Source organism: Oncorhynchus gorbuscha, linkage group LG10 (assembly GCF_021184085.1).
Source record: "Oncorhynchus gorbuscha isolate QuinsamMale2020 ecotype Even-year linkage group LG10, OgorEven_v1.0, whole genome shotgun sequence".
NCBI lineage: Eukaryota > Metazoa > Chordata > Actinopteri > Salmoniformes > Salmonidae > Oncorhynchus > Oncorhynchus gorbuscha.
Window position 1 is genome coordinate 70,266,087 of NC_060182.1, and position 16,423 is coordinate 70,282,509.

Consider the following 16,423-nt stretch of genomic DNA (forward strand, 5'->3'; position numbering starts at 1 on the left):
CCCCCCCTAGCTAGCGTGTCTGCCAGTTTTCTGTGACGGATGCATTGTCTATGGTTCACATCCACAGCTCCTGGTCTGGCTCAGTGGAGGCTGGGGCTGTTAGCTCATCTGCCCGTCGCCGGTGGCCTGTCCGGTGTCTGCTGGGACTGCTGCTCTCTGCTCTCACGCTCTTCAACTCACAGCATTAAGTCAATCCCAATCCGAGTGTCTGTAAACCCTGTGGACGAGCAGCATGCTAGTGACTCTGCAGATGGGGTAAATACACTGAGGGGAGGATGGAGTTAAGGGTTCAGGTCACAAACTGAATGAGTAGCCTAGACGTGACAGAGTAAAACATGGATGAAGGCCAAATGTCATACAGCACATGGTTGATACATAGAAATAAATGTATGTCTGATCCTCTTTCTGAGTCTAATGATATTATTAATAAAGATGAGCCCTCATCTTCACAAATGTGACTTTATAAATGCACTATTTCTCAATACTACTATGTGATTATTATGATATATATATTTTTACCTTTATTTAACTAGGCAAGTCAGTTAAGAACAAATTCTTATTTCAAAGATGGCCTGCCCCGGACAAACCCGGGCGACACTTGGCCAATTTTGCGACGCCCTATGGGACTCCAAATCACAGCCGGATGAGATACAGCCTGGATTCAATCCCGGGGCTGTAGTGACGCCTCTTGCACTGAGATGCAGTGCCTTAGACCGCTGCGACACTCTGGAGGTTTGCTTGGTATCTCTTAATATCACAACATAATCACCAGTGTAGTGGGATAAGAAATGAATCACAGACTTCTGGGAGTTATTTAATTATTTGTTCCTTTTAGGAAATCAAAACATAAAAGTTACACAGATATTGATGATTTAACAATCTGAGATAACAATGTACACTGTTGCCAAATGATATAATTCACACCATAAATATTTATATGTAGGAGCAGGAAATAATTTAAAGTACCTATTCCTTACTGCAATTTTATCATCAAGGGACCAATTCTGACACACTGATGTTAAAACATGTACCCGCTTCATAACCAAAATGGGTGTCACACCCATTAATAGCCAACTCATGTGGTCAACTTTAAGCATGCTGTACCTTTACAAACAGATATATAGATGGTAAGAGACAACTGGTGACTACAATTACAAATATCTTGGCAGGAGCATTTCTAGACAATAAATCTTTGATAGAAACATGGACGGCTCAGGTATGTTTCAATACAGTCTTGATGATGATGATGAAGAGTAAGTCTTGAAATCAAAAGTATCGACAATAGTGATGAGGTAGTAGTCAGCAGGACGCTGCATACCGTACTTTATTTTGAACTGTTGTAACTCGGCAACCTACTGTATAGGCTACTGTCCAGTAACTATTGACATTCAGATACATACACATTATATAGAACCAGGGTTTGAATGTAAGACGTGAAGCATTGAGAGGAAGTGTCTGGAGTTTACGTTGCATCGTGTTGGGTGTGAATTTTGCATCGTTGCAAAAAGTTTTTAGGCTAAACTGTTTGACGTGTGTAATCTGTACTTGTCCATTAAAACACTTGTATTTTACAGCCGAGCAAAGAAAATATAGTTGTGATATTTATTTTTGATTAGAGGTATTTTGAGTAATATTGAAAAGATAATCAAATTGTCCCAAATCTTAGTAAAAGCATGCTTTCAGCATGTTTTCAGCATGCTTTCAGCATGTTTTCAGCATGCTTTCAGCATGGTTTCAGTCAGAATTGGTCCTTGTATTGCACAACAGTAAAATAACTCACGTTACATTGTCCCCCTCTAAAGTGGAGTCTGTTAAGTAGACAGCGGCTAGTTCAAGTTGGATGATTAGGTGCTGGGGTGTGTAGTCAACCTCCATTAAGTGGCCAATCAGGCTGCAGTAAAAGAGGGTGCTGCTGGATTAACACTGGCCAATGATATTACAAGCAGAGTGGCGACCATCCCGTCTGCAATGTCAGGGATTCATTTGATCACAGTATCATATTGTGACGGTACCACAATTTATCACTTCACATAAATCACATCAGTACTATAATCATCCACCTCCCACCACATTCTCTCCCTTTGAGAACAAAGAGCAGCATGAGTCTACATTACTGAACTACAGGTCCCAGCATGCACCATGGAGGACAACCTGCCTACACACAGAGAGAATGGAGCCCCTCTACTCACTTTCCCACCAGAGATCACACCTTGTATAGACACACTGTGGGACTGGTGCTACCCTTTGAAACGTGCTGACACTTTGTAGTCTGCATGGCTTCTCACAAGAGGAGCACCTTGGGGGGGGGTGAATTGCTGTCTTTAAGAATGCCTGTCTGTCTCCTGGCCTATTGGGAGGTGTTAGACCACAGCTACTGTGTGAACATGGAGTCAAGCAGCGCTCCACGTGTCTACTGTACTCCTGGAGGGAGGCAGAGCAGCACAGCAATAACCTCCTTCTGGGTTAAAAATACCCCCAGTCAGTGTGAAGCTCTAGCTACCAACACATCACTGCACTGCACCTGCCATTCACCTCCGTTTGGATGGAGATCCACAAAGGCAGCCCCAGCTATAAAAAGACCGGCAGCTTCTAAAATGGTGATAGCAGATGCTGGGTACCTTGCGCCCTGTGTGTGAGGATTCTGCCATGGGCTTAAAGGACCCTAAATAGAGTGTTTGACATATGGGCCTCTGATTGTTTGAACATGGAATCTCCTGGACTTCTGCCACTCGGCATAAATCCTTTGATACCTCCGCCCCAAACCCACTCATCATCTTTCACCCTGCCCAAATCAGGTCATTCGCTCAGTTGCCAAGAGGCAATTTCCATCGGCTTGAACAATGACCAAGTGTGGGGTTTGAGATAGAGCACCATTGACAACAACATCTGCAGAGGAGAAACATCTACATTGCTGGGACACACACTCACACACATATGGGTCTTATAGTGACAGACAGACAGATAGACAGCAGCATTGTGAAGGAGAGGGTAGTGGAGGTTTAACATGGCTTGGCCACGGCACGGCTCCCTTTATTGCTGAGTTACTACAGAATAAGACGACTGACTACCTGCCTACGCTAGTTTGGTTAAACATGTCATGTGACCAGTTTGTCTTCTTCCTGTCTGAGACAGACCCATATCACACGGCTCACTGCTCTGAAGAGGTATATTCAAGGGCATTTAGATCAATAGAGCTCACATTTAGGTAACAGTTTTTATTCTTTCTTTCTTTTTTTTCCCCAAGAAAAAGAATGAGAGAAAATGGCCATCGGGTTCACCAGAATTAACTGTACACTCAGTTTTCCATTATTAATAAATATATACATGTCCTGGTCAAGTCCAGGAGGTGAAATAACTGTCTGACAAGTGAGGCTGTTCATAGTGGTTGCCATGTGTGTTGTCATCAGAACACATTTGGAGATGTCTTGAGGTTCTGACTAGAAACCATGTTAATTAAGAGCCTGCAATTATTCCTTCTGAAGATATAGAGAGAGGGGGAGATCCTTCACATACAGTATGACCACAGACCATAAACAAAACAAAATTATTACTGTACATAGTATTTCTTATATATTTTAAATTAATCTGCATCATTTTATATTTATACTTATAACCAAGTTTTGCATTTGTTCTTCTTTATTTGTATTTTTTTAATGTCTGGGGCCCGAGGGGGTGGAGAACAAGAGAGGTCAGTCTGTCTCCTGTCTCAGTCAGCAGGGTGTCCCTCTCCTGTCCTGAGTCCCTTCTGTCCATGTCTCTCTGTCCCCATCGCCTTCACAGGGGGCACCTGCTCCTCCATCAGACCTTGGCCTCCAGCATCTCCAGGAAGAGTTTGTGCATGGGCACCTTGCCCTGCACTTTGATGCTGTAAAAGTGCTGCACGGCCTTGGTGGCGGTCTGGCGCAGTAGGGGCAGGGTCATGAGCAGCTTGCCTGCCCGCCGGGGGTCCTCCTGATGCTGGCTGCTTTCGTAGTCCTGAAGAGCCTCGTGGAGCGCATCCTGGAGCTTCTGCACCGCCTCCACATCCTCTATATGCATGGAGTCTGGAGAGGAGAGGGAGGGACAGGGTCAGTGAGAGAGGGCTCTTCAACACGAGTCTTATGTTAATATCTTCAGAGATATAATGACAACACAAACCTTTGCTTGATATATTGAAAAGTAAAATAGTTCTGTAAACAGTAACACATCATCTCAATTGTATTTTTACTAAAGTAAAACATGGCTGGGCTGGGTACTGATCTCTCAGTGGAGTCAGCTATGGGACACGTAATCAGCATAATTAACACTGTGAAAAGATAAACAACAGAATGTAAAGAAAAACACAAAGCTTCATGTCTTGTTTTTGCCTGGCGCCCTGGGTTTGATTTTCATATGGCCTTTGACCAATGAGACTGAAAATCAATGTAATCCTGCTGATTCCTGGAGGACGCAATGGAATGAATTGCAGCCAAACCCCAGTGAATGATCACACATTAAACACCCCACTGTTCCAAAGGACAGCTCCGGAATAGACTGTTTTCTTTTAAACACTCTGGGAATCGGACGGTGTAAACTAGCTTCAATAAAGAAATTATACTTCCTTCACATTTGGATTCATTTCCTCCCTCCTCTCCCACAGAAACGTCCAGATCAAATAATGAGTGGAATGAAAGTGTTTACTATTGTACATTTGATTACATTATCATAGGACTGTCAGTGCTTAAACTAGCTGGAAACCATATTTTGACTGATTGATTATCATACAAAATGTATTCTATCAATTCTGATCCAACCTGTGTAACTAAATGTATGTATGTAGGTCCAGCGTAGATGGACCGACAAGTAGTACAGGATCTTGATGGAGAGACTTGAGTAGACCTTACTCCGCTTACAGATGAGTTCTGGAACTTGTTAGAGCAATGTAACAGTGAAACTGACAGTGAAACTGAATCAACAACAACCACCATGTGTCTCATATGGACTCTGTAGCGCACATCCTCCCTGACCTTCTTTCAGTCTCAGAGGCGGGTTCTCTCTCTGACTCATTGCAGTCACACTCACTCTCTCTCTCTCTCTGGTGTGCCGTGGTGTACTGCATTGTTCACGACTACTTTTACTGCATGTGTAGTATGTTTCAACACTTTTAATTTCTCCCTATCTCCCTCTCTGCCTCCCACTCTCTCTTTGCCTCACAAACTGGAGACTCTCTCAGGTCCTCTCTCTCTCTCTCTCTCTCTCTCTCTCTCTCTCTCTGCCTCCCACGAATAGAATCCCTCTTTGCCAAATAATGAGTGGAATGAAAGTGTTTACACATTTGATTACATTATCATAGGACTCTTCTGCCTCATACAAAATGTATTCTCTCTCTCTCTCTCTCTCTCTCTCTCTCTCTCTCTCTCTCTCTCTCTCTCTCTCTCTCTCTCTCTCTCTCTCTCTCTGCCTACCTCCACTCCCTCATGTGTTTGCCTCACCCCTCTCCCTCTCTCTCTCTCTCTCTCTCTCTCTCTCTCTCTCTCTCTCTCTCTCTCTGCCTCTCTCTCTCCTCTCTCTTTCTCCTCTCTCCCTCTCTCTCTCTCTCTCTCTCTCTCTCTCTCTCTCTCTCTTTGCCTCTCTCTCTCTCTCTCTCTCTCTCTCTCTCTCTCTCTCTCCCTCTCTGCCTCCCACTCTCTCTTTGCCTCACCCCTCTCTCTCTCTCTCTCTCTCTCTCTCTCTCTCTCTCTCTCTCTCTCTCTCTCTCCCTCTCTGCCTCTCACTCTCTCTTTGCCTCACCCCTCTCTCTCTCTCTCTCTCCCTCTCTGCCTCCCACTCTCTCTTTGCCTCACCCCTCTCTCTCTCTCTCTCTCTCTCTCTCTCTCTCTCTCTCTCTCTCTCTCTCTCTCTCTCTCTCTCTCTCTCTCTCTCTCTCTCTCTCTCAGGGATAGACTGGGGTTGTGGTTATCTCAGTGGTTAACCAGTGTCTGGTACTCGTGAGACAGCGTGTCATTGGTCGCCTGACTCATCTCACCTTGGTGGTGCATATTTCACCACATGGGACAATAAAAGGCAAACAGATTTCAGACTTCATCCTAAATTCATTGACTGGAACAACTGTAAGCCCAAGACCTTGAGACATTTCTCACCCTGACGCTTTCCAATCCACAGCGGTAAAAGGAAGTAGGTCGTGAATGGGGGGGGGGGAGCAGAATAGATGAACAAAAGGGAAAATCACCAGGAACTCAGAGAGCCAACTGACTACTGTATCTCCTGTTTGTGTCAAACACAGTCAGTGATAAACAGGATATTAGGAAATATAGACAAGTCAATGCACTGACAAATTATTAGCAATTAAATGCATTTTAATTACAGTGATAAATCATAGAACTAATAAATGTATCAGAGACATTAGTGTGTGTGTGTGTGTGTGTGTGTGTGTGTGTGTGTGTGTGTGTGTGTGTGTGTGTGTGTGTGTGTGTGTGTGTGTGTGTGTGTGTGTGTGTGTGTTTGATATTTGAGCCATTACAGTGATCTGATCCCAAGAGTGAGTGAGCATAGGGGACACAGGTCAGAGTGAGCATAGGGGACACAGGTCAGAATGAGTGAGCATAGGGGACACAGTCAGAGTGAGTGAGCATAGGGGACACAGGTCAGAGTGAGCGAGCATAGGGGACACAGGTCAGAGTGAGTGAGCATAGGGGACACAGGTCAGAGTGAGTGAGCATAGGGGACACAGGTCAGAGTGAGTGAGCATAGGGGACACAGATCAGAGTGAGTGAGCATAGGGGACACAGATCAGAGTGAGTGAGCATAGGGGACACAGGTCAGAGTGAGTGAGCATAGGGGACACAGGTCAGAGTGAGTGAGCATAGGGGACACAGGTCAGAGTGAGTGAGCATAGGGGACACAGGTGAGAGTGAGTGAGCATAGGGGACACAGGTGAGAGTGAGTGAGCATAGGGGACAAAGGTCTCAGGGTGAAGTGCAGGCAAGAAGGGAAGAAAATTAGAACAACAGAGAGAGAGAGGGAGGGGGTAGATAGAGAGTGAGAGAGATATAGAGAGGGATATATATATATAGAGAGAGATTGATAGAGATAGAGAGGGATAGAGTGAGATAGATATTGAGAGAGAGAATGAGAGAGAGAGAGAGAGAGAGAGAGAGAGAGAGAGAGAGAGAGGAGGGGTAGATAGAGAGTGAGATAGAGATGAAGAGAGGGATATATATAAGTATAGAGAGAGAGATTGATAGAGAGAGAGGAGAGAGAGAGATAGATATTGAGAGAGCAAGCATGTAGGCTTTGGGGGATAGAGAGAGAAGGGGAGAGGGAGAGAGAGAGACAGAGAGAGAGAGAGAGAGAGAGAGAGAGAGAGAGAGAGAGAGAGAGAGAGAGAGAGAGAGAGAGAGAGAGAGAGAGAGAGAGAGAGAGAGAGAGAGAGAGAGGGAGAGAGAGAGAGGGATAGAGAGGGATAGAGAGGGATAGAGAGAATTGAGAGAGAGAGAGAGAGAGAGAGAGAGAGAGAGGGGGGGAGAGAGAGAGAGAGAGAGAGAGAGAGAGAGAGAGAGAGAGAGAGAGAGCAAGCATGTAGGCTTTGGAGGAAGGGATGGTTTTAAAAAAACAACTTTGAAGAAACAATTTCCTTGCAATCCATCAGAGAGCCCACGTCGATCCCATTGATAAACTGCTAATTACAAAATCAATCGCTATGAATTTTCACAGCTGTCAGACAGAGGGGCTCCCGGGAGAGGAATCTCACAGAGACCTTGCTCAAACGTTCCGGACGCCCCCTCCCCACCCTGACACAAGGCCTCACTCCCTCCCCCGCCTTCCACACCTCACCTGCCCCACCCCCCAACAAAGCTCTGCCGTGTGAAAGCAAAGCTCACCATCAGCATTTTCATTTGTCAGCCTGACAAAAAAAGAGAGAGCACGCCCGTGGCCCAGCCAGGCATTGATCAGAGAGGGACAAGCCCTGCCTTCTCAAAAGCAGCCTGTCGATACGAGTGTACCGTCTTTGCATTGGAACAAACGAGACCCATCACTCCCTGATACTCATTCCGTTCGACTTAACACATTTTATTGACAGGCCTTGTGCTCCTAATGAAATGCTAAATTTATCTCCCATGGCTGGCGTGCCCTGCAGCTACTGTTATGGAGATAGAGAGGGATGGATGGAGAAATATCACAACATGGAAGGATTTCAATTAAAAGCTCAGTCCTTCCCTCCTCCCCTCCTTCCCTATCTCTCTCACTCCAAACTAAAGGGTAAAGTCAACAACTACTTTAAACACGGACATGACATTTTGGTCATAGATATAGAAATGTAAACTTAACATATTAAATTCATATATATTAATGTAATGGAGAGTATTAACAAATACAAATGATGAACAATTGTTATCACGAGTAAGATAATATTCCAATATGACATTTTAAACAGTTTTCTGGATTTGTGCAATGTAAATAGAATTTGAGTTTTTAAATTTAAAAGAACCCCATAAAAAACACTAAAATCATTTTTGATGTGGTGGAAAAAGTGTTTTAAAAATTCAGAACAAATTTAATAGTAATAGTTTGTTCATTTGAAACTAACACTTGCTCTAGATTTGATATATGAAAGTTTTTTGAGATGAATGAAATGTGTCCTAAAATGTATAAATACTGGATTTATTCATAAAATTACATTACAATAAAAAGTTTTTGTTAAAGTCCCAATTATTATTACTGACTACATGTGTATATTGCTTGTGATTACCCATGTTACAATATCCTATTGTCCATAAAATACTGAAAATTCATACTGTGATTTTCAAAACATATATTTTGTTTTTTGCAAAAATACAATATCACCATAAATTAGTAATTTTATATTGATATTTTTAATGATTTTGTTATTTTTGTACCTTTTTTAACTACATTAGGCAAGTCAGTTAAGAACAAATTCTTATTTACAATGATGGCCTACCAAAAGGCAAAAGGCCTCCTGCGGGGCCGGAGGCTGGGATTAAAAACATATAGGAAAAAACACACATCCTGACAAATGAGACACCATAACACCACATAAAGAGAGACCTAAGACAACAACATAGGATGGCAGAAACACATAACAACACAGCATGGTAGCAACACAATATGACAACAACATGGTAGCAACACAACATGGCAGCAGCACAGCATGGTAGCAGCACAAAACATGGCACAAACATTATTGGGCACAGACAACAGCACAAAGGGCAAGAAGGTAGAGACAACAATACATCACGCGACAAAGTCACAGCTGTCAGTAATAGTGCAATGATTTAGTCTTTGAATGAAGAGACGGAGATAAGAGCTGTCCAGTTTGAGTGTTTTTTGCAGCTCGTTCCAGTTGCTAGGTGCAACGAACTGAAAAGAGCAGTGACCCAGGGATGTGTGTGCTTTGGGGACCTTTAACAGAATGTGACTGGCAGAACAGGTGTTGTATGTGGAAGATGAGGGCTGAAGTAGGTTGCATACCAGAGAGAATACTATAGACATCAAGACATCAAGAAAGCCACTCAGTAGATTATTGACAAGTTTTTCCTTTTGATAACAGGGCAAAATAGAAACTGGCCTATAATAGTTAGGATCAGCTTCATCTTGACCCTTTGAATAACGGACACTTGGTGTCTTCGCCTTCCAAGCAACGGGAACCTCCCCAGAGAGGTTAGAGATGGGCTTCGAGATGATAGGGGCAGCAACATTAAAGAAGAAAGGGTCTAAACCATCTGACCCAGATGTTTTTTTCCCAGTCAAGTTTAAGGAGCTCCTTCAGCACATCGGAATCAGTGACCGCCTGCAGGGAGAAACGTTGTAGCGGGGCAGCGGAAAAAGAGGGAGGAGCAAAGGGGCTTGTCGCATTAGAAGGCGTGGGAGATGGGGAAATGGCTGAGTTGATTAGGAATCATGACTTAATGAAGTGGTGATTAAAGAGCTCCTTGTCAGTAACAACTAGAGATGCGCAATATATCAGTGAAAATATCAGAATTTCTATTAGCTAAAAAAGCCAACATCGGTATCGGCCCGTTATATCTAGTTTAACGGCAATGTTAAAAACTGATGTCAAAGCTACCGTGCATAACTATATTATGTAGGTACATGACGTAATAACGCCACGTAAAATGTTGCGCTACACGTGCAACACAGCATTCCTAACCTAGCCCACAATGTCTGCTGTGTGGATCGAGCAGTCAACTAGTCATTCGAAGTCATTTGAAAGAGTAAGAACATTTCAGCGAGACAACTCAAAGGCGAAATCCATTAAAGCCAAGATAATGGAATTCATTACACTTGACAATCAACCGTTCTCTATCGTGCAGGGATGTTGGTTTTCGACGACTGGTCGAGCACCGTTATACACTACCAAGTGCTCTATTTTTCAGATGTTGCCCTTTACCGGAGTTACACAATAATAGCGTCACGGCTATTAGCCTCTCTACATACATGCTATGGAACGCCGTTTGGGTGTTTGCGTGTCAAAAAATATACAGTAGCACTGTCAAAGCTGTACAAAAAAGTCTGCAAACAAGAAAACACTGGCCACGGACGATGTGTTTACAATACCGCGTTGGTAGCTAGTTTTAGCTTTGCACCTAGCTAGCACCAATACAACCAGCCTGAAAACAATGATCAGTATAAACTGCAGTCATTTTCATTATTCTTACAAATGATTTATGAATCCTTGTGACCTAAGTATTAGCTAGGTTGCCACTTGTTGTTCTCCTACTGAAATTGAACTTCAGTTCATGAAAATAAATAGCTAGCCAGCTACTTAAATAAAAGTATGTCATTGACAGTGATGCAAATTAATACAAATAGTAGAATTATGCCATACTTTTATTTTGAAGGCTAACCGCAAAGTCCACTGTTGTGGCTAATCCTTATTGTGCCTAGCTTCACATAGATGGGTCCGAGCTCCATTAATCAAATAAGAACTGTCTTATAAATGAGGATTCATTTAGATGATGACGCCTAGCTATATAGAGTTGAAGTCAGAGGTTTACATACACCTTAGCCAAATACATTTAAACTCAACTTTTTCACAATTCCTGACATTTAATCCTCGTAAAAAATTCCCTGTCTTAGGTCAGTTAGGATCACCACCTTATTTTAAGAATGTGAAATGTCAGAGTAGTAGTAGAGAGAATGATTTATTTTAGCTTTAATTTCTTTCATCATTTTCCCAGTGGGTCAGAAGTTTACATACACTCAATTAGTATTTGGTAGCATTTCTTAACATTGTTTAACTTGGGTCAAATATTTTGAGTAGCCTTCCACAAGCTTCCCACAATAAGTCGGGTGAATTTTGGCCAATTCCTCCTGACAGAGCTGGTGTAACTGAGTCAGGTGTGTAGGCCTCCTTGCTTGCACACACATGTTCAGTTCTGCCCACAAATCTTCTATAGGATTGAGGTCAGGGAATTGTGTTGGCCACTCCAATACCTTGACTTTATTGTCCTTAAGCCATTTTGCACAACTTTGGAAGTATGCTTGGGGTCATTGTCCATTTGGAAGACCCATTTGCGACCAAGCTTTAACTTCCTGACTGATGTCTTGAGATGTTGCTTCAATATATCCACATAATTTTCCTACCTCATGATGCCATCTATTTTGTGAAGTGCACCAGTCCCTCCTGCAGCAAAGCACCGCCACAACATGATGCTGCCACCACTGTGCTTCACGGTTGGGATGGTATTCTTCAGCTTGCAAGCCTCCCCCTTTTTCCTCCAAACATAACGATGGTCATTATGGCCAAACAGTTCAATTTTTGCATCATTAGACCAGAGGACATTTCTCCAAAAAGTATGATCTTTGTTCGGATGTGCAGTTGCAAACCACACTCTGGCATATTTATGGCGGTTTCTGAGCAGTGGCTCCTTCCTTGCTGAGCGGACTTTCAGGTTATGTTGATATAGGACTCGTTTTACTGTGGATATAGATACTTTGTACCTGTTTCCTCCAGCATCTTCACAAGGTCCTTTGCTGTTGTTCTGGGATTGATTTGCACTTTTCGCTCCAAAGTACGTTCATCTCTAGGAGACAGAATGCGTTTCCTTCCTGAACCAGACTTGTTAAGGTCTACCATTTTTTTCTGAGGTCTTGGCTGATTTCTTTTGATTTTCCCATGATGTCAAGCAAAGAGGCACTGAGTTTGAAGGTAGGCCTTGAAATGCCTCCACAGCTACACCTCCAATTGAGGTATATCAAAAAATAAGGTCCAAGCGTCTTCGATAGAGGTGATCAAGCTGATTCTATACCAATTTACAGAGGCCAGGTCATGAAGGAAGGCTTGCTCATTAAATATTTTTTAGCAAGCGTCTATGACAAATCAGTACAGGTTGTTTCACTGAGCAGCCATTACGAACACAGGCTGTAAAACAGTGATCACTAAGGTCATTACAGAAAACTCCAAACGGATAACTATCAGGATTATTTGTGAGAATAACATCAAGGAGAGCAGCCTTTTCTGGGTGTTTGGAGTCATACCTTGTGGGATTGGTAATAATCTGAGAAATATTTAGGGAGTCCCATTGCTTTAGGACTTGGTCAAGTGGTTTAAGCATGTCCCAGTTTAGGTCACCTAGCAGGACAAATTCAGACTTAGTGTAAGGGGCATTCATTGTTTACAAGAATTGCTCTTTCAATATTGCTTCAATTACAAATCCTTGTAAAGAATGTAATATCCAGATATTCACCTATCATCCCTGTTTGCCACTTTATTTACGCTCTATATTGCACTGCATTGTCGGAACTAGAAGCACAAGCATTTCACTACACTCGCATTAACATCTACTAACCGTGTGTATGTGACAAATACAATTTGATTTGATTTGATTTATTGAGGTGGTGTATATTGTCCTACCTGAGTTGGCGAGAGCGATGGCCTTGAGGGTAACAAACTCCTCCTTCTCCACCTTCAGCTTCTTGTACTTGCGAACGAGCTGCAGGATGGACACGTAGAGGTCGAGCAGGCCCGTGAGCCGCGAATGCTCCTCGTCCATGATGTAGTCCTCTGCATACACCAGCTCGTCCTCGTAGGGCAGCGAGCGGAACACGATGCTCAGGATCAGGATCTCCATCCAGGCGCTCTGCAGTAGGCTCATCTGGTCTGCCAGGGACAGTGTGGAGAAGCCTGAGGAGACAGAAGAGAATAGTTACCTGCACTACAATGCACTGGCACTCATATCATTTTGTGTTTTTATGTGTGTGTGTTTTATTGTATGTGTGTGTGTGCATGCGTGTGTGCGTGTGTGAAAGAGTGGGTGTTTCCAGCTCCTGCTTTGCCCTTAAGATGAAATAGAAAACAGTGAAAAAGAATCGGATGGGCTCTTTATATTCACACTTTTTCAATAGATGAATGCAATTATCTCAAATAAAGGGTGACCTATTAAAAGAACATCAACAAGTTAACAACGCCACTCTGATTATTTTAATCAAAACACTGTGAAGCCGAAGATGTACTGTCCACTTTCAAGGTCTTTTCTCATGGACAGATCTGATCAGTAACCAAAACATGAGTTGTTGGTTTCACCCCGGCTGACTACACTACATGCCATGGCACATGTTAGCAGGAGAGGTGTTTAATTTTAAATGCACTCTGGAAGGTCCTCTCTGAAATGGGTGTCACAGCACTCCAGTGGGCTTTACTGTAAGTGAAGACAGTAAATCGGTGCAAAGGTCTTCGAGACACAAAGCCGTCTGGTCAGCCCTTGTTTCCTGTCACACTGCTATTGGTGGGATTAGCACTGAGACGGATCCTCATTGGAAGGGTCGAGGACGTGACACACACTCAGTGCCGCACTGGGGGAGGTAATGAAAACATACACACAACACTAACATGCACGCTCGCTCGCACACACACACACACACACAGCAAGGGGTCATGGGAGCCACCCTGCCCTAAAGGCCTGCTTTAAAAAAATAAAAAAATACTGATGTTTTATTGTCACCGGATAGGTGCAGAAATCCTGTCCCCGTTCCTGACAGCAGCCGGATGAAATGAAATGGTCTGGATCACTGCAATTTCCTATTCTAACATAGCAGCACCCCTTGAATTATTTTTAAAAATATATATATATTGATATGGATATTATATAAAAATAACAAAAATTCACAAAAGTAGTGCACTGGGCCTTTAATAGCCTTGTATTAGCGGACTAATATAGCCGATATACCCACCTACTCCCCCCCCAAAATATATATATACTGATATACCACCCCAAAACAAATCGCAGCACCCCCACGCGTATGCCTTCAAACACACAGGATGCTACTGCTACCTCTAAATATGGACAAAGAAACAACCATCCACACAGATTCTCTGAAGATGAGGTGAGGGAATTTAGAGAAATTAAAAGGAGAAAGAGGATCTGGACAGAAGAGAGGAACAGATAGCCATCTCATCCCTTTTTCCTCTTACTACCCGTCAGTGGTCAATAAACTGGGCACATTCCCTCCTCCCCCACAATCCCTCCTGTCCTGGTCTAGCGGGCCCACGGCGCCCCATTCTGAAAACATTTTAGCCCTCTCTGACGTCGCCTGATTAAAATGATTGCTTTTACAAGTTTACTGTTGCAATACTATCTTCTCCCAGGTGATTAAGAGGTGATAGATTACACTATTGACCAGGCCGCTCACCACACCTCCTCCAGATGTTTTCTCTTAAATATAAATGATCTCATTGGGACAGTCACAGGGTGATGTTTATCTCCCCAGCCCTGACACTGTGGTGGACACACACACATATGGGTGAGAAAGAGGGAGAGAGGGAGAGAGAGATAGAAACAGAAGTGGGAGAAACAGATAGAATAAAGTAGAGAGAGAGAGAGAGAGTGAGGAAAGGGGCTACCTGAGAGTTCAATTTCCCTTATCGTGGTGATGACCACAGCAGGGGAGAGCTGGAGGATACATTCATTAACAGATTGCGATCGTAATGTGAGGGCCTTCACAATGTGAAGGGGAATCAATAGTCAGTAGAATGGAGGCTGATCAAACAGAGACAGAGACAGGTGCAGGGCCCAGGACAGGGCAGGTCAGGTCAGGGCAAGCCGGGTGGCCAGGGGTATGTGAACCACAGACAGGACCAGCAAAATATAGACACTTTACCAAATTTGCTAGGAGCACATATTCATATCATTGTAGGAGGAAGCCACAAGTCCAGGTTAGTTCAGGTTCCTGTGCAACCAGACCTCAAAATGCATTATAAATCCCTGTCTGCACTGGAGTAGGCGTACCTTGCCATTAGTGAGACAGAATCTGGACTGACCGCAAGGAAATTGTCACGCAAGTGTAGACAAGGTGCAGCCTGATTGCTGCGTCAGGTTGGCATTGCAATCACAGCCCAAGCTTTGTGCACACTTTTAATGCCAAGGAGGACTCAAGCGGAACAAACACCTTGCCCTCAATGTGACAGCACAGGGAAAGAACTTGTTCTAGATTTGTACGAGAGAATGCAGAATCCCTCTGTTATACCAAACACCTCTCAGCAATATGCACACACTGAACACAGCAGCCTGCAATTACGTTTGACGCTAAAAGTCCTTGAATTGAATCTGGTGTTGTGAGATGGAGAGAAGGTGTTTTCCCCCTGCTCTGTCTCTCTCTTCAGGGCCTAAATTATGGCTCCAAATGGAATCTCGTGTCGTTGCCTTGCCGTTTTCCACTCAATTTAATCGAGTAATGAAGTGACTTGCCGACTCCGCAGGTCACATGGCACTCTGGCCGCCACGCTCCAAAGGCGGCCCGGTTAAGTGCCGTCAGAGTGGGTGATTTCCTCTAATGAAATATCAATATTTACATCTTCATTTCCACACCAGTGCCTTGGTGGGATTTGACCAAACATGACACAATATTGACCAAATCTGAAAGACCTGTCTGTGTGGTTGAAGGCCCTTTTCCACTCGGCTGCTGAGTCCACTGGGTGATGAGTAAGCTAGCAGAGGGCAAAAAAGGCATTTCTGAGATCTTTATTTTTTACATTGATTTTGATTAAGGAAGCTTTCATATAGGGAATTGTGAAGTTATGAGAGAATCGTGCTTTAACATTATAACGTTTTAATTACATTTATAATGTAGTATTTATTTTATCCACTAAACACAAGGGAACTTCAACATACAATTGGTTTTAGTGAATCATCTATGCTGTACCACAATTTAACCATAATGTACCTTCTCCTTACATGTGGACAAGAGGTCCCCAGGATAAATGTCTTTCCCTGGGATTACAGATGGTGACAGACAGACATGTGGTGGCTGTGAACAGGGAACATGTTCTCTTCTCGCCTCTTGTCCAGACACTGAAGACCATGACTGATTTCAACAGTAGACTAATTCACTTCATGCCGCAGCTGCGTTCTTACAAGGAGCCCTGTCCTTGGCTTGGCACAGTATAAAATCACACCAGTTTGTTGCTTGTGTTTATGGAGCTCAATAAACACGGCCACTTGAAATGGTT

General features: G+C 43.5%; 1 protein-coding gene across 5 annotated transcripts in view; it reads right to left on the reverse strand.

The window, feature by feature from the left end:
• Nucleotides 1-801: 801 nt before the first annotated feature.
• Nucleotides 802-16,423, reverse strand: part of esrrb (estrogen-related receptor beta) — a 72,282-nt gene continuing 56,660 nt past the window's right edge. For all 5 annotated transcript variants that reach the window (XM_046366838.1, XM_046366836.1, XM_046366835.1 and 2 more), the window contains 2 exons: nucleotides 12,833-13,102; nucleotides 802-4,043 (listed from right to left, as the gene is read on the reverse strand). In XM_046366838.1, the coding sequence (XP_046222794.1) occupies nucleotides 3,799-4,043; nucleotides 12,833-13,102 (515 nt within the window). In that variant the 3' untranslated portion in view covers nucleotides 802-3,798. The remainder of the gene's footprint in view (nucleotides 4,044-12,832; nucleotides 13,103-16,423) is intronic.